At 40.0% G+C, this 25,991-nt stretch overlaps 1 protein-coding gene across 7 annotated transcripts in view; it reads right to left on the reverse strand.

The window, feature by feature from the left end:
* The window catches only part of LOC125463953 (F-actin-uncapping protein LRRC16A-like), a 397,615-nt gene that overhangs the window by 220,652 nt on the left and 150,972 nt on the right, over positions 1-25,991 (reverse strand). For all 7 annotated transcript variants that reach the window (XM_059653386.1, XM_059653380.1, XM_059653379.1 and 4 more), the window contains exons 5-8: positions 11,218-11,339; positions 6,297-6,394; positions 843-913; positions 449-522 (exon numbers count right to left, since the gene is read on the reverse strand). In XM_059653386.1, coding sequence (XP_059509369.1) covers positions 449-522; positions 843-913; positions 6,297-6,394; positions 11,218-11,339 — 365 coding nt within the window. The remainder of the gene's footprint in view (positions 1-448; positions 523-842; positions 914-6,296; positions 6,395-11,217; positions 11,340-25,991) is intronic.

The raw sequence follows: 25,991 nt of genomic DNA on the forward strand, positions 1-25,991 counted from the left end.
CAAGCGCTCTGGTCATGGACTTAATTGGGGCAGAAGTAGGAAGGCAGCAAAGTCTCCTCCTGCCACTGTCCTGCCTGAGAAAATGACCCATCACCACAAAATTGCCACGAAGTAGATATTAAATAGTATCCTATACCTTGATCTGTCTTGAAAATTGCTATTCACATGTTCTTCAAAGATTTTTTTCTGGAACAAAATCCATGAAATAAACCACGCCCATTAATAGAACTAAACAAATTATCATTGTAATTAATCGGAATTTTGCAACTATTTTGTTTGCATTTGTAATGCAAATAAATTGGAAATCCAGACTGTTAAACTGGTGGTCTGGCAGTTATAGTAACATTGGCTTAACAACTTTAGAAAAGGCTTTAATTCACTTTTGAGAATGAATTTTGGAACGCTCAGTGAACAGACCAATTTCATTCAGCATTAAGTTTCAATTTACCTGTGGTCAAGATGGCTGAAATCTTGCAAGTTCAGTTCCCTGGTGTCTTGTGTAAGATAAATAGTATCCACATCCTTCAAAACACAAAGCATTTCCACGAGAGGAAAACTAGAGTTATTACTTGATCTGTACCAAGCTGAACATGACTTGAAAATGCTTCAAAGAAAATTTAAGATTCAGGGAAATTATTTTTCGGTTTAAACTTGATCTTCATTTTAAAAGCAATTTCAAGATACAATAAAAAACAAATAAACAGGCATAATGTTTCTAGCCTGTTACCTGCAAATTACAATTACAGAAAAACTGATTCAAGAAACCAGTTGATCTATTTACACCTGTGTATTTCCCGTAAGTTAATTAAAAGCTTTCAAAGCATTTTGTCAAGTGTTCTTACCCATTGTACTTCCTCCCTATATGGTAATCCAAGCCAGTCACAAACACATGCATACATCTGAGAGAAACCACCTAGAATCAGAAGGTTCACATGTGACAACAGAACTGCACATATTTTAAAGATGTTTGAATCAGATAGAAAAGCATAGAAAGGATAAAATAATCAAGGGCAAAACTGGACTAACCAGGTGAGAAAAGTCCAGTCTTTACATAGACATATGACAGCTTGCATGCATTTGAGCAACATTAACATGTAGACCCACAAGAACAGTTTTAGAACTTTATACTTTCACAATACAGGGGACAGGAAAGAAGGGCAATACAAGAAAATGCTCAGATCTTGCAATACACTACATACCTTCTGTACTAAAAGAACAATTTTTACAATAAAATGTTCATGAAACGGGGCACATGCTAGAAATATCAATATCTGAAATTTAACAGTTGTATTTGTTTCTACTGTAATTAGTTCCAAAACAATGCTAGAATAAGTTATGTTAAAAACAGTTTTTCCTTAATATTAATAGGTTTAAAAAAGACATCATAACTGAAGTTCTCTGAAGTTTCTTCCAGAATCTCTCAAAACCTAGCCACAATAGTGATTCTTTAAATTTTTTGAAGACACTAGACATGCTCCTGCAATTTCTCACCACCATACACAAGCTAACTTGAGCACTTTATGGAACACCACATTTTTGAAATTTTCTTCATTATCTTCTCCAACAGATATCAACATGTAATTTGTACTTAAAGTAATTCACAGGCAAGTCAGTACTAGAAATCCTGAAAGAATGCCCACTTTAATGTGGCCTGCTGACTTTCTACAATCAATATTATACTAATGAACCATCAAAAATCAACACTTGTCTCTGCGAGGGGGCTGCCACTAGTGAAGGTACTCATTTTAAACCAAAAATGATCATAAGAGTTTGGTGATCAGTTAACAAAGAGAACTTGCTACTGTATAAATCTCTGTGGATCTTTATATTACCCTGTGAATGTTAAAGCCTCTTTCTCAACCTGCAAGTAATTTTGCTGTGACTCATTAAACCACATTGGCTAGTGCCCAATGTGAAATAACACCACCCCAAGGCAAGGTACCACATGCCAGAACTAATTGTTTCTTCAGATCATTATGGGACAAAACTGCATCACTATTCTGTAGTTCCTCAGTTTCGTCAAATGTTCGGAACTCCACAGGCTGGTCCATCTTTGAGCAGGTGACACAGTGAAGCAAATGTGTGGTTTAAGTTAGGGATGATCTTCAAACAACATACAGCAACTTCTGTTTTTTTGCCCCTGATCTCTTAGCTTTCAAAATCCCCTTAACTTTCTCCTGTAGCAGTGGATACCTTCATCTATTCAGCAACCTGAGTATGTATGACACAACATCATGAAGCAACAGTGATAATGGGAACTGCAGATGCTGGAGAATCCGAGATTACAAAGTGTGGAGCTGGATGAACACAGCAGGCCAAGCAGCATCTCAGGAGCACAAGCACTGGCGTTTTGGGCCTAGCCTCTCTGAAGAAGGGTCTAGGCCCGAAACGTCAGCTTTTGTGCTCCCGAGATGCTGCTTGGCCTGCTGCGTTCATCCAGCTTCACACTTTATTATCATGAAGCAACATGTAAGTTTTAGATTCGATGCCATATTGAAAGTAATCCTCCAACTTTGTGTAAATTAATGAACTCTTTCTCTGACTGACTAATTGGAATACCATCCCAGAAGCATCACACTCCTCATCTGCTTAGCAATTGACCCATGGTGCTGTTGAATGGCACTGGAGCAGAAGTGACAAATGTTAATCTTTCAGACCGGTACATCCTTTCATAATATACTCATGGCAAACAGTTCCCTGCACTCGTTAGTTAATTTTAAACTGCAAGTATGCATTGTGCTGCACTGGCTAAATTTGAAAACAACTGTCCCACTGGAAGGTAGTGGACAAATGTCTTAAGGGTTGCTTACAATCTTTATAACTTGCAACAAAGCCACCTGATTTCTGAATTTCTACAATGGATATGACTCCTCTTGACCTTTTTAACGCCCCTGTTCTTTCCATTCTATTCAGCCCTTCATGTATGGCTTCTAGCTGTACATAATGCAACGGTCTACCCTTGCAAACTGGCAACTGTACATTATTCCTTGTACAGATTACAGGTTTGTGATGCTTAGTTTTATTTTTTGGATCTCCTTGCTCAAACCACATTTGGTATTCCAGTAGGACTTCCACAATTGTAGACACATTCTTTAGCTTAGCACATCTTCTTAAGCCAAGACTTTCTTATCAGGGATACGTTCCTTCCTACTACCACCAATGACAAGTAATAAAAACAATTAGCTGTATTCCACTACGACGCTAACTTCATCCAACATCAGAATACTGCTCTTGGAATAACTAGTCAGTTGTACAAATTTTGCATGACTTAGATAGACCCTATTGTCTCTTTATAGTTGAATTAACAGTAATAATGTGCTACAATTGTATCAATGATAGAAATAAACTGTGTATTTTCAATCATTTCCACCTAACTTTGGAATTATACTTTCAGACTATCATCATCATTATCTGGCAAGTACACTGTGACCGAGTATAACTCGAACTTCTTGCCCAGAAACACTAAATTGTGTTTCATCTATCATCTACACATTTGAGGATTTCCAGATGTCTGGACTGACTTCTGATCTACCATGACTTTGCCCTCGATCATAGCAGCAACCTGGTGCTTTACCACAACCCGGAGCATTACTATTGCCTCTGTTACTGCATGCCATCTGGATATGATTGACTTTCCCACAGGTACAGTTCATTTACTGGGAATGGGGGACACAATGGCCTGGATTCAGTTGACCATTGTATCAGCTCTATCAAGGACTCACACGCAAATTGCAACTCTCTCGCTGCCATTTGTACCTGTGGCTTCATCACAAGCACCCTACTGCATCAGCTTATTGCCCTTGCTCAAAGTGTAGCCTGTTATTTTCTTGTTCTTTAAGCCTCCTACAAACATGTCCCTTAAGCCGATTTTTAGGTTTACTACCATATCCAGTGACATAAGAATTCCTCTTATCCAAGATTATAATCGGAAACAGCCAGTCTCACTTGATGACTGTTTCCTTTCAAGGAATACAGTCCTAGTGCAATCTCATTTTTAATATTGTGTTCTTGAGTCCAGGATTTCATTAATTTCACATATTTTAAAATGAACTGAGGTCTCTCAGACATGTAATTTTCCAATCAAAAGCACCAGACTCCATAGAGAAAAACACTTACATTTTCCCAGATTTGCACTCTGTTCCCCAATGTATTCAGTGCCATTTTTATCCATCATGTACTGTGCTCACTCACTATCCTAGAGTCATATAATCCCTACATTGTGGAAACAAGCTGTTTGGCCCAACCAGTCCACACAGACTCTCAGATCATCCCACCTAAATCAAAGTCCTATAATCCACCTAATCTACACATCCCTGAACACTGTCGGCAATTTAGCATGGCCAATCCACCTAGCCTGCACATCTTTGGACTGTGGAAGGAAAACACAGACACGGGGAGAACGTGCAAACTCCACACAGACAGTCACCGGAGGGTGGAATCGAAACCGGGTCCCTGGTCCGGTGAGGCAGCATGCTAACCCCTGCACCATGCTGCCCTTGTAACTGAACATGATATGCACCTGGAGAAATTTTGTGAGTTGTCCCAATTCCCTCAAAATCAATCTTTTACAAATTCCAAAAACATGTCACTATGTTTTCCTTACCTCAATTTTGCAATCAAAACATCAAAGAGCATTTTGACCCAGCTTCATCACCATCTTTCTGTTTATTGCACTGGGGCAAAATTAACAACTTAATTCACAGCTGCCAGCCATTACAAAGCCAATTTTATTTGACACCTCTCTAACAGAGAGGGCATATGCAAAACAGATTGTGGATTATATTACAGCATGGATAATCTACATCAAAATTAACATGAAACAACGTAAAGATATAGGATTATGGTGACTTTACTATCAGACCAGACAGAAGCTCTCTCTCATTAGGGAGAGAGAACTTGGGATAGTTTAATCTGATAATCACCAAACCTCAGGCAAAGGGAGAGGTAGAGAAGTAGAGTTCCTCATGGTTGCGTCAAATGGCACAGGAATTGAACCCATGCTATTGCATCACATTGCTGACCAGCCACCGGAGCTAACTGACCCCAAAAGGCAAGGTAGAATAAAATGTACCAGCAAAAAATTCTTCCTCATTATTATTGTGCTAGACCAAATACTATGTTCTAGTACATTTAAAACAATACGCTATCAATAAATCTCACTCCTAGTTTCAGGAATTGGCAACAAACGCTGGTTTTACTCATGAGTTTCATCAAAAAAAATTTAATAAAAGACTGTAGCATAATTTAAGAATTGTTACCAATTTAACTCTTCCCACTTCCGTATGACCTACATGAGGATCTTTTAATAAAGAGCACAGACAGAGCCATGTCTTATCTGGATCCAAGTACAAGACAAGTGATATTCACTTCTACTCTACTTCTACTAGTGTCCGCATAATATTTCTGCTTGAAGTTGCAATGTCACTGCATATTTATAAATTATAAAAAAAACCTTGTCTGGCTATCTCTAAGCCAGAAGGCCTTATTTCAAGTCCCCTCTGCTCACGAGTGTGTCATAACACATCTGAACAGGTTGGTTAAAAGACCTAAGACATCTAATTAGATATTACTAATAGCTAGTCCTTATTTTAAGCAGATAACTTTAATTTTAATAGACAAATTTCGACAAGTTAGAAGCTACTACAATCAAGAATGGCACGTTATTCTGAAAAGTTACCAAATAATCCAAAGAAGCCCAATTAAGGTACAAATTTTTAAAAATCTGATTGCAATACAAATTTCAAATTTTACGCATCATTAAAAAGCACACTAATACTTGTGAATGCAAAAGGAAATGTGGAAAATAAAACTTTATAAATCCTGTTAAACATCAAGTTCCAGTGCTTAATACCACTTCAAAAAAAATTGTAGGAGACAAACCTTAAGTACCTCAAGTGGAGCAACATTACAACTACAATTTAACTTGGAAAAACAAATCAAAAAAGTCAAACGAGTAGAAAAGGCAACAAAATAAATTTGGAGCTCATTCTATAAAATTGCAAAACATTTTCAAGCACATTTTGTAAGAGAGTTTGAACGATAAGCAACACTTGAAGAATATGGCTTGAAATCTGAATGTGGTCAAATTTAGTGGATTTTAACGTATCTCCCAGAACGTGACATTGTCTTTCTAAATGCATATTATTTCAACAATAATACTATTGATGAAGGATCTAAGGACAGTCGTCTTCATTTGTGACATGGCAACCATCTTGTAGTATTGTCGTCTTGTTATACTACTACTACTACTTCAGATTTCAAAAGTGACTTCTAAAACACACACTTCATTTACTTACCACAAGGGCCTGGTTCAGAAATGCTCTGACTATCCCACAATGCCTGCAGCGATGAAAGTCGATCTGAAGGTTCCATTGTCACTTTTTTCATTACCCTCCTGTAACACAGATGTAAAAGAAACAGATTATTCAGAATTCTTGATGGATGGAGATAGGTAAACCCCTAGGACATGGGGCAGACTGCTTGGCAGAGGGAAGTTGAAGGGGTGTGGAGCAGAGATGAGTGGGATGGGTTTTACTGAGTAGTTGTGGTTATTGGAAGAAATAAATCTGCTTCTCTAGTCCCTCAAGAAATGTTTGAAAGGCAATCTTGCCTCTTTGCAGCTGATGGGCTTCCTACTTGGTCAAACTGAGTTAAAATCAAATGAGTGTCAAAATTAAGGCAGGCAGCCTTGTTGCAATATTTAAAACATCAAATTTATTTGTTGAGAGCAGATTAGTTTCCTACCCGCCATTCTACTTCAATAAAAAATAGAGGAGGTGGTTCAGTTTGGTTCCTGGTTCATATTTTGGCACTATTCAGATTGCAGATCACTGATTTTTAGAAACCAAGATTCAGCTTGAAGTTAACACCTCTACAAAAAAAATGAAATAATGCTGTCCATTTTATTGCACACGAAATGTTTTAAGTTATTCACATATTAGCCACTCATTCTTCATCAGAATATGAAGCAGACTGCTGTGCTAGTAACTGATTTATGGATTTTTATGGATAGCAAAACAGAACCATGGATTGTTTAAAACAAAACAAAAATAAAAAAAAGGACAGCTCCCTTTAGAACAAGTAAAGGTTTTTGAGGAAAGCCCAAACTCAGAACAACACTTGTCTTTATCTGAATTAGATCAACATCAGATGCAGGCAGATCCTGTTAAAAATACATAACTCCAACTAGTCACTGTTTGATATATTAACAAAGGTTTTTTTAAAAATATATTCAGAGGATGAGGGTATCTCTATGAAGGCTACCATTTCTTGCCCATCCCTAAATTCCCAGAGGGAATTAAGAATCAACCACATTGCTGGGGGCCTGCAGACACATGTAGGCCAGATCAGACGAGGATGGCAGTTTCTTTCCTTAAACAAAATTAGTGAACCAGATGGGTTTTTTCTCCCGACAGTCAACAATGGATTCATGGTCATCACTTATTTCCACGCTCTTATTTCCAGATTTTCTTAATGATGAATTCAAATTCCACTATTTGCCATGATGGGATTTGAAATCCGAAATCCAGAGACTGAGTTAATGTGCTGGGTTAACAGTCCAGAGATGAGGTGACTAGGCCACTTCTTCCCTCTCATGTAACGCCATTCAGGCCATCATGCGTTGCACAGAGTTGTAAGACTTCTCCATAGAATCTACCAAACACATGAATAATTGCAGCTAGTGGATTAGGAGTTTCTACTTAGTTACGAGTTATTTGCTTAACATGCTGTTGTATAGGGGTTTCTGGTATCAGCTGTTCATTCAATGAGGACGAAAATCAACATGCACCTGGTGGTTAATTACAAAGTGAGTCATTGATGAGGTGACAAAATTGCCTGGTCAAAATCACTGATATGGTATATCAAAGCTTCCAAAAATCTCAGATACAGATTTTGGCATCCAGGGCATAATTTCAAAAGTTTCACATGGCAAAATATTTCAAATTACTGTGACCCATGAGAAGGGCAGTAATAGTCTTCAAAAGGAGTCTGAAAGGCAGGTTAAGCCCACTGACATTTTATAAATTAATTTTATCACAGAAAACTTTGAAGATGGCAAGGCAGGTTGAGGAAAGGTTTAGGAAGAGTGAACGTTGTGACAGGTACAGAGTACACAAGTAAGTTTGAAAATATTGATTTAGCCACAACTGGCATACTGTGCCTGATCTGAGAAAAACCTTTTCTATACTCTGAGATTAAGAGAATGGCTCCAAGGAGGAGAGAATTTAGTTAAATCAATACAATATTTTCTTCGAGTGAAAATCAATAGGAAATTTGATAAAGGTGTTCAAAGTCACGAGGGATTGAGGCACAATACAGAAAAACCCATCCAAATAGTGGAAGGGTTTGAAAACCAGAGGACGCTGATTTAAGAAAAACAGCAACAGAATTAGCATTGACATGCAGGAAAACAGTAATGCAGGAGCTAACAATGAAACTGGATAACTTAAAAGGGTGGCAAAGTAAAAAAGCCATCAAATTCACATGGGATGCTTCACAGATTACTGCGCATAAAACTAAGATAGCAGAGGCTGTTCTGTAATCTTCTCGTACTCCTTGAAATAGCAGTACTGACTGAAGAGTTAGAAACGTTACCACCCTGATTCAAAATGGAGGGAGATGAATCTGATAATTCCAGATCAGTCAGTCCAATGGCAGTAAAGGGAAAAGTTTGGGAGACACTAATCCAAGACAAATTTAATTGTAACCTGAAGAAATACAGATCAAATCAGCCAGCACAAATGGTTAAAGATAAATCATGCCTGGCTAGCTTAATTGAAATTCATCACCAAAGACAGAGTCAAAGTCACATGGCATGGAAACAGACCCTTTGGTGCAGTCCATGCTGACCATATCCCTCCAAACATTTCTTATTCATGAACTTATCTAAATAATTTTTAAACGTTCGAACTGTACCTGCATTCACCACTTCCTCTGGCAGTTCATTTCATACACTAACCACTGTGTAAAAAAAAGTTGTCCCAATGTCCTAAGTCTTTCTCCTCTCACCTTTAAAAGTGCCCCCTAGCTTTGAACTCGCTCAACTTAGGGAAAAGACTTTTGTTCTTCACCTTATTTATGTCCCTCATGCTTTTATAAACCTCTACAAAGTCATCCCTCAACCTCCTACACTTCAGGGAGGCAAGTACCAGTCTTTCCAGCCTATTTTTATAACAAATCCTCCATTCCTGACAACATCCTGGTAAATCTTTTCTGAACTCTCTTCAACTTAATAGCATCTCTTCTATAACAGGGAGACCAGAACTGTACACAGTACTTCAGAAGAGGCCTCACCAACAATCTGTACAATTTCAACATGATGGCTCAACTCCTCTATTCAATGATCTGAGTAATGAAGGCAATTGTGCAAAAGGCCTTTTTAACAAGGCTATCTACCTGTGATGCAAATTTCAAAGAACATGTACCTGAACCTCTAGGTCTCTCTCCATTCTACAACATTACCCAGGGCCCTACCATTGATTGTGTAAGCTTACACAGTGTTAAAGAGGCTAGTTAGCAAACTTGAAGTCCGTTAATTGAAACATGTGGATAATAAGTTGACTAAGAAAGCAGAGTTTAGTTTTTCACGGTTGCTTTTCAGGCTGGTGGGAAGTAAATCGCTAGTGTTCTCCAAGAGATAATAGGAACTGCAGATGCTGGAGAATCTGAGATAGCGAGGTGTACAGCTGGATAAACACAGCAGGCCAAGCAGCATCTTAGGAGCAGGAAAGCTGATGTTTCGGGCCTTTCTGAAGAAGGATCTAGGCTCGAAGACGCTGCTTGGCCTGCTGAGTCCATCTAGCTCTACACCTTGTTATCTAGTATTCCCAGGAATTGGTATTTGCACCAATAGTCTTTTGTTATGTTATTCATGATATGGACTTGATTATACAGGGCATAACTTAGAAGTGTGCAGATGATACAAAACTCCAAAATATAATAAACAACAAAAGGAACAGTAAAACAATTCAGGAGGAAAGAGATTGGTGAAATAGATGGACACATGGATCATATACTTAGCACAGAACAGCATCAAGTGATGAATTCAAGTAGAAGTAATGGAAAGTATAACACACTAGAAGGTTAACATTTTAAATTGGGTGTAGCAACAGAGCAACTGGAGTTGAATTTAAATAAATGTTTTAAGGTAGCACAGAAATTAAGATAAAGTATGCTAACTTTTGTAAATCTTGTTTTGGCTTCAGCTGAAGTATTGCCTCTAGCTCTAGGCACCACAAAAGGTTAAGGGGTTGGACAGCTGCAAAGCAAATTTACTAATAATGGTCCAAGGGATGGGGGTCTTCAATTACATGGAGACATGAGTGAAGTATAGAATTCTAGACCCTACAACACAAAGCCATTTGGCCCACGTCAATGGCCTGCACCAGCAATTTGCCTAGAGCCACTTGCCCATTATTTTTCATGCAGTCCAGCAAACTCTTACTTTTCAGATGTTAGTAATATTGTCCTTACAGCAAAGGAGATTAAAGGAGAGATTTAAATGGTGTAATTCTTAATGATGAATGATTTTGAAAAAAGGTGAATAAGCAGAAGCTGTTACTAATGACAGAGAGAGATCAGTAACCACAGGTCATGGATTTAAGATATTTGGCTAGACAAGTGGAGGAAAGCTGAGGAGCACGAGTTAAGAAGATCTGGAATGTATTTCCTGAAAGAAAAATAGAAGCAGATTAAAGTATAATCAGCAAAAAGGGAACTGGATACAACTTCAAGGCAGAAAATTGCAAGGCAACAGGTGAAGAATGGGACTGGGATTTATTGAGATTTATCCTTCAAAGATCTGGCATAGACACAAATGGGCACCCTGTGCCAGACTTTTCAGCAGTGAAACTAGTAAACACTTTCATTTGCAAAGGGTGGTAGAAGTTTGGAATTTTTTCATAAACAGCAGATGACAGATCCATTGTTAATTTTAAACCTGAGATGGACAATACCTTTGACTAACCAAACATTTAAAAGGTACATGGAGCTAAAACACATTCATGGTATTAGATCACGGATCTTTTATAATCTCACTGAATAGCAACAAAAGTTGGAGAGACTGAGCAGCCAACTTCTGCCTCAAAGCATGAAAAAGTAACAATTTCAACAAGTCCTTCCGAACTTAAGATTTCTAAACAAAGATTTTCATCAAATGGAGAGAGGTTGTTTTTGTGCTTCAATGCTACAAAGGCCATGACACTAAAGAGTACTTACATTGGAGACACACCCGGAAGCATCTTCTTGAGGCACGATCCTAGGTTCCCCACTACTTCATTCACCTCTTCTGAAGAAGTTAGTTTCAAAGGAAAAGTGCATCGATCGGTTTCTACAACCAACTGAAAAACATCAAAACAATGCCTAAGCATTTCAGCACCAGCCAAGTAAATCATGCACAAATTAAGTAACCCACAATAGAAACTAAGTACCTGTGTACCATGAACTATGGTTTTCTGCTATCCTCTTTCTTCCTACATCCAAAGTTACAAGTCTGCTGGGTTGGCCTCACAGTAATATTTTGCCACAGGCTAATTTTTTTTTAAAAATGCCTTGATGTGATGACCCATCCCTAACTGCCATCTGGGCAGTTAAGAGTTCCACTAAGTTCTGCAGAAGGATCACTGATCCCGAAACATTAACTCTGCTTTCATTCCACAGATGCTACCAGACCTGCTGAATTTTCTCAGCAATTTTTTCTCTTGAAGATGGCGATATTCTTGTGCGCATTTTGCTGACACTGGATTTACAGCAACATAAAAAGTAGTCGAGAGTTTATTGTAACAATTAAATGCTAAAACAAACAGTGTGCCTTATTAGTAGGACCTTCTCTGGGGACTGTGTTATTTAAAAAAATTGTCATTGACTCCCCCTTCACTTCAACTGCTACTAAAGTCAACCAATTCCAGAGCCTGGAGATACCCATCACATCTTCACAGATGAGATGACATGCTGTGGGAACTTTCTTCTGCATTTTGGACTAAAAGCATTTCTCAGTCAATTTCCATCAGGTGATATTGATATTTTATTCAACAGAACACATAACTGGTCTCATTAGCTTTCCTTCATTAAACTGGAGACAGGGTCAAGGAGTCCATTGGCTCTGTGTTTTGGGCTAAGTTTTGACAATGGCACATGCGACTTCCATGTAGGTGAGCTGTGTAGCAATGCTCATTCAAGGGCAAGACCCCAGTCATTATGATTCTATTCAAAACTGATAGTCGCAATGTAATTGCCAAGAACACCTGACAGTTCCTTCTTTGGCAGCCGCCTTAATGATTCATTAATGTCTATTTTCTTTAAAAGTAGAGTTTTAATAATGATAATACCTTCTTGCCTTTACTGGGCATGGGACGTGTAACAGGACACTTGCAAAATGCTAAAAACTTTGAAAACCGGAACTGACTTATTCTGTGATTCCCTAAAAATTTACCCATGCAAAATTAATCAAATGTGGAATGAAATAATAACTGTGACCAAATTACACTTTGTAAAAGATACAGATTGTTTTTCCTAATTCAAAGTGAAGGTGACCTCAGTTTCTCTAGTCTGGGAATTTAGCACAGTCCTGGAGTAAATGTCATTAGCTACTTCACAAAAAGAACGTGCATTTTAAAAAAGTTGTTCCCCAAATTCATTATAACCTGGACAACACTCAAATGGAAATGTGCAACTCAAGGAAAGAAAGCATTTTCTAACCAACTTCAAATGGCATTATACCTGATTTATCACAAGTGAAAGCAATGAAGCGTTTAACAATTATACCATCTGTGGGTCAATTTATAACTTTGGAACACTGCTATTGTGAAATTACTTTTTTAAATACCCATTGGAGCTTCTCATCTCCATTTTCAGAGTGTTTTGCAAAACCTCCTCCCAAACATTTGATTAATGAAACATTTCTAAGTCTGTTTATCCACATCTGCCTCAAGCCTCATTATTTTTTCCTTGTGGTAAATGTATGAATTACTACAGCCAACAAGCAATCAAAACTGGATCTAGCAGTCCCCAAAGTTATAAATTTATAAAGAAATGTTGTGGGTAGATATACTAATTGTTTCAATACAGTCAAGTACCATAAGCAAACCAAATGCTCTGAATCAAAAGTGCTTCTGTTTAGAGAATGCAAAGCACAGACAAGTATCGTCCCAGATCTATTCTACAGAATATATTTAGATGTCCTCGGAGGACATGTAATGAAGAAATATTATACTGATATCAGTAATGCAAGCTGAAGTAAGCTTCAAAAAAACTGTAATAGCTTTAAATTAGAATGCTGAGAAAGTTGTTCAGCTGACGATTCATCAGATCTCAAATAAGCCAGAGTGAGTAATTTTAATGGACTTTGTAAAGTAGCACTTGCAAAATAGCAGTATTTAATTGCCTTTATCAATATACATTGCAAAAGAATTCAGCTTTTGCAGTTCAAATACATCAATGCGATTTGTTCCATAACCTAAATGAAAAACAGGCCATCAAGTTCTCTTTCAATTACACCACAGATGGTCCAGACAGGTTATTGTAATGCGTTAGCTATGGAGGGTTGGCCATCAGAACAACGACATGGTCATTGTGTACATCTTGAAATTAAGTCAGAGTAATGAACTTAACACCACAATCTATAATAATAATGAAATTCCAAATGATTATGTCAGAATCACAGGATAAAGTACAACAAGCTGGATGGCAGCAAAAGCTTGAACCAACTGAGAAAATACGCTCAGATCAAACTGTAAATAAAAAAGTTCCTGAAGCAAGTTTCATGCACTCAAGCAGTATTACTGAGGGAGAGTAAACAAAGTTATATACCAAATACTGAAAATTGTAGACACTGTTGCAGAACAGAAAACATGGGCAGCTAATCTGTATCCAGCAAGCTCCCAAACAGCAATGTGATATTGAAAAGAGAGTCTTGTTTTGATTGACTGATTTATTGTCATGCACAAAATATAGTGAAAATCTTTGCTTATGAGTGGTATGGGCAGATCACATCAAGCAAAAGATGCGCAGGTCAAAAAGACTTAAAGGCATGCAGGTTACATTATTTGAGGCTACAGTCCATTCAACAGTCTGATAACGGCTGGAAAGAAGCTGTTCCTGAACCTACTTGTGCATGTTTGGGCTTTTGATGGCAATGATGATGGAGAGATAAATATCAATGAATAGATCAGGGATAAATATCTTGTTTTTCTTCAAAGTAACACCACAGCATCCTTTGTATCCACCAGAGCAGGTGAGTGGGGCCTTGGGTTAACATTCCATACAAAAGACAGTACTTTCAATGGAGCAATGCTACCTCAGCATTGTACTTGATTTTTTTTGTGCTCAAGCCAAGGTGGGAATTAAAGCCAGAACTTTGTGATTCACAGGTAAGAAATGACTCCATGTCTGTAAACATAATAGCCAAAAGGGCAGCAGCAATCGTAGAAAGGGGAGGAATCAAAGGTGGATCCTGAAGCATAGAATGGTTGCTGATACATCCAGTCTTCATTACTCTGAAGTTGACTTGAGATTATTGTTCTCATTTTGGTTGTCAGTAAGAATGTCGTGCTCGAATAATTTTTTACATGTGATGCAGTTACTTGGTGTTTCCTGTTCTGGTATGTTCCTGATTTGACATCTGTTTCTTCACATTGTCATATCGTTGCATGGTAATATCGATATTATCGCGGTTCTGGGCAACGCTTTGAGAGTATTACATAGTCTCAGTTGCATGTTATCATTGAAGAAAAAGTACAATGTTTAATTTGGGCAATTTTTTGCTTGCATTCTTCCCTCATGCATCCTTCGTTCTCCATGAATTGATTGCCTAATTCCTAGAAGTATCAACAAATTATGACTGGGAACAGTTATTTGTACTTGTCTGCCAAAGAATAATTCTGCAGCTGAAGAAATATTTGCACTGAGTAGTGTCAATGTAAGGCATAGCACTGTGACATGCAAGTTTTGTTTTGTTTGTTTTACCAATGTTTTATAATTGACTACACCACAATACAGATATATTATTAGATGTGGGAGTGTGTGTCAATGAGGTAGTCTGGTCAACTCTTCACTTATCGCATATTTTCCTGAATGGTCTTTCAGTGTTCTGTAGGCTGTTTGAAATAAGTTCTTGTTATGTCCTCAGAAGAGGCTTCATAATGGGGTTATACTCACTCAGATAGCTTCTGAAAAAGGGTCCCAACCCAAAATATCAACTTTCCTGCTCCTCTGATGCTGCCTGGCCTGATGTGTTCTTCCAGCTCCAGAACTGTTATATCTCATGTCCTTAATAGGCTAAATGACTGAACTCTATGCTCGGAGTCTTATATTTTTTGGCTCAGCGATAGTTGTGGGTAGTTTTTGGAGGACTTGCGAAACTTAGCAAGATTGCTCACCACATCTTACTTTGGCCCACCTCAATAACCATCTACCCCACTCCATCTTACCTTGTGCCATTCCCAGAAATTCAATAGACATCTGCCAAAGGCCAGCATCCCTTACATATGAGCCATCTTTAAAAATGGTGCTGATTACCAAGACATGCACGAATAACTCCTCATTTGTTCCTCACCAGCAACATTATGGTATAGCAGACACAAATTCAGGCTGCCCATGGCACACAAACAGCATGGCTGACACTGTCTCACACATGCAACTCATTCTCTCATGGCACTTGCTATTTAACTATTTGGCCCAAAAGGATGACCTGCCCTTATCTACATCCCATTTAAATAACCTCTCCAAACCACCGACTTCATCCCCAATGCCCACTGAAGATTGTCCAGCAGGGGATCACCACACACTTTTTGGCAACTTACAATTTCAAACATGAGCTTTTAGTTATATCTCAGTTCCTCAAGATCGAGTACATGATCTCATTGCCTGCTCCAATTGGGCAGAGCACATCACACCAGGATGCTGTGGCATACACATGGTCCAGTCCAAACTGGAGTGAACTCCCCACCTACTTTTCTATGAAGTCCATTGTCTTACTTAAGTGACATTCGATAAATTGATAATTCCTTTCTCCCCAACACCCTTTGAAGTTTCAAAAGTGATGGGTCACTTTTGGCCAACATTTGCTTCTTTTCAAGTCATTGTTGCCAATTTCTGCATCACTGAGATGGTAATGCCAGCTATGTATGGCCCAACATCATGGAGCAAATCACCTTAGACCTGCATTAGAACCCCAAGTACATTCAATCTGCATGCATTGTAAATGGGGAAAAATAGTGACTGCACATTAAATATGGCTGGTGTGTGCAATTGCATGCATCATGTATTTTAATGTTCAGTGTCCTAGCAACCAATAGACAGGGATAATGTGCATTCACCCATGAAACTGACGCCAACTCTGCCTAGCTAGGGCATTATCCCAACCATTTTCCAGTTGCAGGTAGCATCTAGAGAATAGTCATGGCAGGGAATGAAGTGCATTGTGAATTCTACCAGCACCAGGCTCCACATGGTGACCAGGACATCTCCCAGAGCTTCCAAGTCCCTCTTCACCTCTCACTACCACAACAGCGCATTACCACCAATCCTGTCCAAACACAGAGATCCATTACATTGAGCATCACCTACCACTGGCCTTGATATTACATGTCAATGATGCCCACAATTGCCGGTCCTCGATAATCCCCTCTGCAGAGGCCAGTGGTGGTCTCTAAAAGTAACTCCTCCTCCCACAGCCTACCATGTGTTTCAATGCTGTTCACATTCTCCATCAGCTGCAGACATGCCCCTGCTTTCAAAACCAACTAAACCCCTCTCCTGCATTTTATATCCAATTATTCTGAAGTTTGATGGCTATTCCCCAGACCATAATCAGATAAATCCCTTGGCAGGCCTGAGCAGAAGAATGACCAAGACTAAATCCTTAGACCATTGGCAGATTGCGCCCATGGCTGACGGTTCCCCACTTGACTGGATCAAGGACAAGCACCCACCCGCTTTCTGACCCAGCCATTTAAATGTGAATAAATGTGTAGCATGTTTGCCATGCAGGGAGCACCCTGCCAACAAGTCCTGTTATGCCTACCACTGGACGTTTAATCAGACATTTAACAAGCTACAATGCCCCTTAGTCTCAACTCACCACTGTCTAATGAACAACTTGCCTAAAGGCCAAAAAATAGTTAAAGGATACAGTGAGTTGCTCCTGACATCAAGGTAGGTCTCACTGGACCTCATGCAAAATCTCACCATAGTCAGCATTGATCAGATCCCTATTAAGTCTTCAAAGGCTGGACTAGAGGTTTCTTGTAACTGACCAATATTGGGAAATTTGATGGGTACTGACCAGATCAATTGCAATCCTGCTCCACAGATGTGCAGGTACTGTATAAATTGATGATGCATCCTTGTGGGGACTGGACCCAAAAAGCTTGGCATACTTCACTTTGACCAGACAAATGGCTGAAAGGAATATATTATTTCCGTAGCCAGGTTCTTGGCTTGATCTGTCTCTATATATTTTTCATGCAGATACGGTCAGATAACCAGTCTACAAGTATTTTGCCAGGTGTGGAAGGTTTGCGTTCTGAAGAAAGGCTGGATAGACTACGACTTTTCCCACTGGAACATAGGAGATTGAAATGTAACTTTACAGGGGTTTATACAGTCACGAGGGTTCCAGACAGGATTAATGATAGGTATCTTTTCCTTAAGACGGGGTCTTCAAGATCAGGGGGCCTCCTTTTAAAAAAAAATAATCGGTGAGAGGAGACAGTCTTGAAAAAGGTATGGGGGTGACTTTTTTCTTAATACACAGGTTGGTTTGAGTGTGGAAGAAACTTTGAGGCGGCGGTGGTGGATGGGAGCACAGTTACAACACTTAAAAGACACTTTGGTAAGTACATGAATGGAAAAGGTTTAGTGAGATATGGGCCAGGAGCAGACAGGTGGGGCTAATTTAGTATGGGATTATGTTCAGCAATGGGCTGGTTGGACCAAAGAATCTGTTTTCATGCTGTACAAATCTATGGCATGCTTGCCTCTGAACAGAACATGTTTGACCACACTGCTCTCTGGAATGACAAAACGTTTTTCAAACCTCTGCAAGTGTTCTGGCCACCTAGCAATTTCCAAGTTTCCGTAATTGTTGCAATACATGATTTTCAAAATGTTACTTGTTGCAGCTGTTAGCATGTATACTGTCAAAACCATGAGGCCAAAACGCATATCATCTTCTAATTCAATATTGATGAGATCTATTTGCATTCCAAAAGAAAGTGTGTGTGTAGCTTTGGATGAGCTGATCAAAGAATGTAAAAGATCAGAGGTGACCTTGGAACAGCTTACAGCACGTCACAGTTGTAGCCTTGTATTTTTTTGCACAAAATGCTATAGTCTTGGTGGTGCACTAATTACTAGCTTATCCAAGGTCATTGTGGACACCTCATAGTTGGTTTCTATGGTAAAACTTTGTGTAAACATATGAAAGCTTTGGAACACCAAATCCAAAGCTAATATTTTCCCAACAAAATTCAAATAAGTGGGTTGTGGGTAGCTTGCAAACAAAAGTATAGGCTTCTCTTTTCTTTAGGTTTCTAGTCTAAGGTCTTTTGATGAAGCATTAGGCTCCAGCGCAGATTCCTCTGAGATCGTCGGCGAGATAAATGGTATTGCTTTTTCATAATTTCTAACAGAGATGAAGCTTTCTACGCAAAATTCTACACATGTATGGCAAAACAACTGATCAAAGCTAAGCAACACAATCTCAAAAGGTCAAGCAATATATTGATGCAAAACAGTTGCTTTGTTGTAAACCAATGCTGCACTTTTCAGCAATTGAACACTCGTCCCTCAAAATGCAACTTCCAGTAGGGGATACAAGTTTGAATCATGGCTCTCCTCTTGCTCTGGCAAAAATAGCAGTTTCATCTGCTTTGCAGATGCGTCTGGAAATTTCACGAGTGACATGGTCCACATGTTGGAAAATAGTTTATCAGCAAAAATGGAAGTTGTTGCAAACAGTACATCTCAAATGAAAGCATGGATCATTGATAACTCCCGAGCGATTTCAACCTCTCCTCTTGGCTGAGATATGGCAACTCTCACATTAAACAACCACCTGTTGTCTCTCTCTAATGTGATCTGCTAAGGCTACGGAGACTTTACCGTTTACCTCAAGTATGAAAATTTTATATGGGCATAATTTCAGTGCAGCAATCACAAGTCTAAACCAACTCATAGAACTGGCTTCTTTTAAAGCATTTAATGGAACTCCACAAGTGCAGTTCTGGACCTTACAGATTATGCCATTTCTTTTCATTGTATCTAGTTGTACTTTCAGTTTACTCTAGATGTAGATGTTTCATCTACATTGAATCAGCTACAGCTACAGAGGTGACAATGATCTTTGTGATCTGTTGTCTTTACCATTGCTTTGTAAACACAGAAAATGTGTTAACCAGCGTTTGGTTTCTGCCCATCAGGTTGTTTACAATTGTTGGATCTGTGGTAACCTCAGTATAGATTATCTAGGATTACTATGCTATGTTGATGAAGCAACATTCATATGTGATGGTTATCAGGAATGAAATCTCCAAGTCATTATGAAATGAAATTAGCAGTGGCCAGTCGAGCTACCACCTTTCTCACAGACACAGACTTCTCTGTATGCAAAGTGGCAGAATGATAGCACTTAGACTTATAATTAAATTTTGTTCACAGTGTATATTATGTGGTCTTACAGGAGAAATGTCAGTTGATGATATTGAACAAACCTAATTTGCACCAGGAACCTGGCTGGATAGGTCTTAATTAGTTTTGGGTTTTTTTTAAGCAAAGTGATCTTTTATAAAACATAAGCAGGCAACGTTGAAGTTTTGGTTTTAAATAAAAGAACAAAAATGTTTGTGAACAGACATTAAGATAGCCAAGGAAAAGCATCACTCTATTCCTCTGTAGCACAGATTCGAAGATTTTTCAGCACAGTTGAAATAATCTATCCATATTTTATAAACTGAGCTGAAATAATAGCTGCATATTTCAATCAGTACATTCTGGTAGCTTACGATATTCACAGAATTATAGAATCCCTACAGTGTGGAAGCAGACCTTTTGGCCCATCACGTCCATACCGACCATCCGAAAAGTAGTCCACCCAGGCTCACCCCATCCGCTGACGCCCTGCATATACCATGGCTAATCCACCTAGCCTTCACATCCTCGGACACTGGACAACTTAGGATGGCCCATCCACTTAACCTGCGTATCTTTGGACTGTGTGATGAAACCCACACAGACACAGGGAGAATGTGCAAACCCCACACTGACAGTTGCCTGAGGGTTGATTCAAACCCAGGTCCCTGTGAGGTAGTAGTGCTAATCATGGTGCCGCTCAAATTGTTTCCACTCTAAGAAAATCTAGGGCTGTCCTGTCAGCATGGCTCAACATAGGCTATTTCCAAGGGGAAAGAAAGGTAGATTCTTTTTAATAACTTATTGGGCTTTAAGTGACTAACATTTGAAGTGAAACGTAGGCAACTTTGTCAATTGTTGTTATGCTTCTTCCAGTGCTATACTATCCCTGTGGCAGCATCAAATCCATTCTTTTCTCTATTTTTAAACTTCAAGAAAACTTCACATCTTTTCCATTCCACCATTTTGGTGTAAGATTAATAATAACTTATTATTCCAAGATAGTTCAAAAGTAGTAAAATTCTTTCTTAGAAACACACATAAATCTGGGCTTCTATGGGATATTCACCCTCCTTCCTCTAAACTTCAGTGACTAGTTCTAAATGATCCAATCTTTCTTCATAAGTCAGTCCTGCCACCTCAGGAATTAGTCTGGAATATCTCCATTGCCCTCTCTTCATGTCAAAGGAAGGATGTCCTGGTTATGGAAGCCAAAACTGCACACAGTACTCCAGGCGTGATCTTACCTAGGCCTGTATAACTGCAGCAGACATTGCTGCTTTTCAACTCTAATCCTCTCACTATGAATTCCAACATACTATTTGCCTTCTTCAACACAACTAGTGTATAGAGGAAGTACAGTGTGGAACTAGAGGAACACAGCAGGCCATGCACCAGAGGTGCAGGAGAGTTAATGTTTCAGGTCAGGACCCTCCTTCAGAAATGAGGGAAGAGGGAATGGAGCTCTGAAATAAATTGCGAGGGGAGGGTTGGACTGGGGAAGGTACATGGGACGGTGATAGGTGAGGGCAGTTAGGCAGTGTTGGAGATTGGTCATTGAGGTGGAGGAATGGATAGGTGAGACAGAAGATGGACAGGTTGTGTCAGGTTAAAGAGGTAGGGATGACAGGGAGGTTTGGTCATGGGATGAGACTCCTCCAATTTCTGGGTGGCACGTGCTGTTCCCGATGTGGCCTCCTCTACATTGGTGAGACCAAGCGGAGGCTCGGAAACCGCTTTGTAGATGGGCCTCCTGCAGTGTCACAATGATGTCACCCAAAGGTTGCAGGAACAGCAACTCATATTCCGCTTGGGAACCCTGCAGCCCAATGGTATCTATGTGGACTTCACAAGCTTCAAAATCTCCCCCTGCATCCCAAAACCAGCCCAACTCATCCCCACCTCCCTAACTTGTTCTTCCTTTCACCTATCCGCTCCTCCCACCTCAAGCAGCACCTCCATTTCCCACCTATTAACCTCATCCCGCCTCCTCAACCTGTCTGTCCTCCCTGGACTGACCTATCCCCTCCCCACCTATCTTCTCCTCTATCCATCTTCGGTCCGCCTCCCCCTCTCTCCCTATTTATTCCAGAACCCTCACCCCATCCCCCTCTCTGATGAAGGGTCTAGGCCCGAAACGTCAGCTTTTGTGCTCCTGAGATGCTGCTTGGCCTGCTGTGCTCATTCAGCTTCACACTTGGTTATCTTGTAGAGCACCTGTGCTCTGTCCATGACAAACGACATCATGTTCCGGTCACGAACCACTTCAATTGCCCTTTCCACTCCCTGGGCGACATGTCCATACTGGGCCTCCTCAAGTGTCACAATGACACCACCCGCAAACTGGAGGAGCAGCACCTCATTCTGTCTTGGGAGCCTACAACCCAATGGTCTCAATGTGGACTTTACTAGTTTCACAACTGTCCCCACCCCCGCCTCATCCCATGAGCATACCTCCCTTTCACCCCTACCTCCTTGACCTGATACAACCCATTCATCTTCCCTCCCGCCTCACTGACCAATGCCCACCAATCCCTACCTGCATTCACATATCGCCATCCCACTTACCTTGCCCAGCCCCACCCCTCCTCTATTTATTACAAAGCTCCCTTCCCCCTTCCCCCATTTCTAAAGGGTCCTGACCTGAAATGCCAGCCTTCCTGCTCCTCTGATGCTGCTTGGCCTGCTGTGTTTATCCAGCTCTACACCTGGTTATCTCTCATTGCAACTCCCCTGTTCTCAATTTATCAGCACAGATAATAATCTGCCTTCCTTTTTTTAATTCCAAAGTTGATAGCTTCACATTAACCTGCTTTATGCTGCGTCTGCCATGCATTTACCTATTCACACAGTTTGCCCAAATTTCAATGAAGCATCTCTGCATCCTCCTCACAGCTCACCTTCCCACCAGCCTTGTATCATCTGTCAGAACACAATAAAACATCCAAGAAATCATACTTGCAACAAACAATAAAACACATATCTATAAATTTCATTAAAACACACACACACAAATTAGGGGGAACAGCAGGGCATCTAGGTCCATAAGTCTGCTCCACCATTTGACATGATCATGTGTAAATTGATTATGGCCTCAACTCTACTTTACCTCTTCCCCCTTTACTTTTTAAAGAGAGTCTAAAAGGTAAAGAATTTCTAGGCTTCGGAAGGTACGTAATGTGAATGATGGAAAAACCTTAGCAAGGTGTACTGAGTCAATTTTTCTGTGGTATTTGCTGCATGGAACAATCGTTCACTGCGCTAATACCCTGGTTATCCTCCTGTCATTTTGAATATTTCTGGTTTGTGATGTTTGGTATGGTGTGGATTTTTTTTAAACTGAAATTATTCATCCAGCTGACCCTTATCACACTGTTGAGCCATTGGTTTGGCTTTGGATTGGGGCTTGCAGTGTCCATGGAAAGCTGGACAATTTTAGGATGCATGTGTGAGAGCACACTGCTTGCACAGCTCAGCAGCTTTGCTCGAATTAGCTAGCAAGGGTTGAGGGATGCACAGAGAATGTAAACTCTCTCCTACTCATCAGGATTGTTCACATCTACATTTACTTCAAAGCAATACTTCAATGTGTAACCTTCATGTTGGTCCAAAATAAATTTTTTATGCGCTTCATGAGGGGCAGAAATTATTAACTCAAATGATTCTACAATCCACACCTGCTTTTGAAAAGTTGTATTCAAGCCCCAAAAGACTGCTGTGGCTCACACACTGACCCATCATTTCTTTGGATTGATACCTGAAAGACAAAGTTAGAGATGCGAAACAAAACTCAAACTTAACTGACTGGTCTTCTGTATTGTCCACACCACCGGTCTCTTTCAGTAAGGAGGTACTTATTATTGCAGGAATACAATGGATGTTTGCCAGACTGAACCTCAGGATAGTGATAATGTCTTACGAAAAGAGGCTGATGGAATCAAATATGTATTCCCGAAAGTTCCAAGGAGGAGAGGTGACATAACTGCAACTGAAAATTATTTGCAGGCATGGCAGATAGACCTTTCCCCTGGGTGGTGAGTCTATAACTAGATGACAGGCCATTTAGACTGGAATGAGTAGAATTTCTTCCCCCCCAAAGAGTGGAAGGTCAGACACTGGAGCATGCTCCAAACAAAACTGTACAGATTTCTTGATACAATTGACATGGGATAATGCATGAAGATGGAACAAATGTATGAGATCAATGTGATCTAATGCTGCAATAGAGACAATGTTTCGTTTGGGCCGGTGAGGTTATCTTTCAGGATACGTTCAGGCTGTGATAAAGTCCCTTAGTTCTTGGTGAACCTTTTGATTCGATGGCTTTTTATTGGACTATGAGATAGCCCTGGTGTAGGATGCAGAGTTCCAACCATTGTCTGAACAAAGTGAATTCAGCAAGGATGTCTTCCAACTTTCAATTCAGAGATGGAAATGTTGTCATAAACCTGTCAGTACTGAAAGATATTTCAATGAATTCAGAGACAGGAAAAACTCTTCAAAACTTAAGTATTATGGCTCAATCTTTTTGAGGGTCCTTGAATAGCCAAACCTTGTTGTTTGACAGCACACAAATAATGCTGTTGTTGTCTGTTCCTTTTGTTGAGCTATAACCACATGTGTGTGTTTTGGTGCAAACATTAATACCATTGCTTAACAAAAATTTACGTATCTCAGTGGCTAGCACTGCTGCCTCAGTGCCAGGGGCCCAAGTCCAGTTCCAGTCTTGGCTGGCTGTCTATGTGGAGGTTGCACATTCTCCCTGTGTCTGTGTGGGTTTCCTCTGGGTGCTCCAGTTTTCTCCTACAGTCCAAAGGTGTGCAAGATAGGTGAATTGGCTATGTTGAATTGTCCATTGTGTCTCGGGTGGGAAACGAGGGGGTAGGATAGGAGTGGATCTGGATGGGATGCTTTTTGAAGAATCTGTGCAGTTTCAAGTTGAATGGCCTGTTTCTGTACTGTAGAATTCTATGATTGTATGGACTGATCCAGCATCCACTGCCATTTGTGGAATAGAGTTCCAAAGCTCTACCCCTCAAGTAGGACTTGATTTTCAGAGTACTATTCAGATCAGGATAGTGACAAACAAAAACGTCAGACCATGAACTAGAAAGAGAAAGAGAGCAAGAGAGAGAAAGAAATGGAAACAATACTCCTGAGAATAAAACTTCAGAAGTATGAGATAACAAAGCATAGAGCTGGATGAACACAACAGGCCGAGCAGCATCATAGGAGCAGGAATATTGTTGTTTCAGGTCTGGACTCTTCTTCAGAAATGGGGAAGGGGAAGGGAAAGGGGATTCTGAAATAAATAGAGGGAGGGGGAGGCAGATAGAAGATGGATAAAAAGGAGCAGATAGGTGAGGAGACGGACAGGTCAAGGAGGTGGGGATGGAGCCAATAAAAGTGAGTGTAGGTGGGGAGTTAGGGTGGGGTTTAGTCAGTCAAGGGAAGGCGGACAGGACAAGGAGGCTGGTAGGTAGGAGGCGGGGGGTGGGGCTTGAGGCAGAAGGAGTGGATAGGTGGAAGAAAGGACAGATAGGTTAGGGAGGCAAGGACAAGCTGGGCTGGTTCTGGGGTGCAGTCGGGGCCGGGGAGATTTTGAAGGCCATATTGATACCTTTGGGATGACCTCTACTATGTCTTCAGAAGTATGGAGCCCTGTTTCTCCCACTGGAATATTGTGTTTTTTTCCCAAAATTCTTTTAGAGTAGCATGAACAGTTTGTGGTAGTCATTAAAGATGATGCATTGAGGAGTAGCATTTTCTCAAAATTATTTACTTAAAGAGTCCCTTTCTCTTCATTCCCAAGATAAGAGACCCCTACTTCAAGAAAAGCAGGGATCAGAGGACAGGAGGTCAGATAGTTATAGGCACAGTCCAGGCAGTGTAGCTCCATCTCTGCCTATGAAATGGTGGGAAAACAAAAAAAATTTGGGGGGTGGGAGGGGTGTCGTATTTTAGACTGTGCATGCACGAGAGGGAGTGCATATGGTGAGGAGGAGAGCTCATGGTGAGGAGGATGTGGACAACAGGTAACAGATTACCTGCATATTTACAAGTCATTTTATTTCTACATGTGATTCCCCAATTTTTTTCTAAATCTCAAATTACCCTTCCAAAATGCTCTTCCTGTACCTGGTTTCTTAACTTTACAAATTATTATCAAAACAAAGAACAAAAGTAGTTAAACCCTTTCCAATGACTTTCTTCCTATTTTAAATCTCAGATTAAATTATGTGAGTAACATTTCAGGTGAAGAAATCTGGAATAGAGGGAGAAAGAGATTCAAGAGAAATTGTGTTTTTTGCTGCTCTTAGTTTGTTCTCTACAGATTCATGGAAGCAGCTGTGTGTAGCTAGGCT

This window comes from Stegostoma tigrinum, chromosome 2 (genome assembly GCF_030684315.1).
Source record: "Stegostoma tigrinum isolate sSteTig4 chromosome 2, sSteTig4.hap1, whole genome shotgun sequence".
Taxonomy (NCBI): domain Eukaryota; kingdom Metazoa; phylum Chordata; class Chondrichthyes; order Orectolobiformes; family Stegostomatidae; genus Stegostoma; species Stegostoma tigrinum.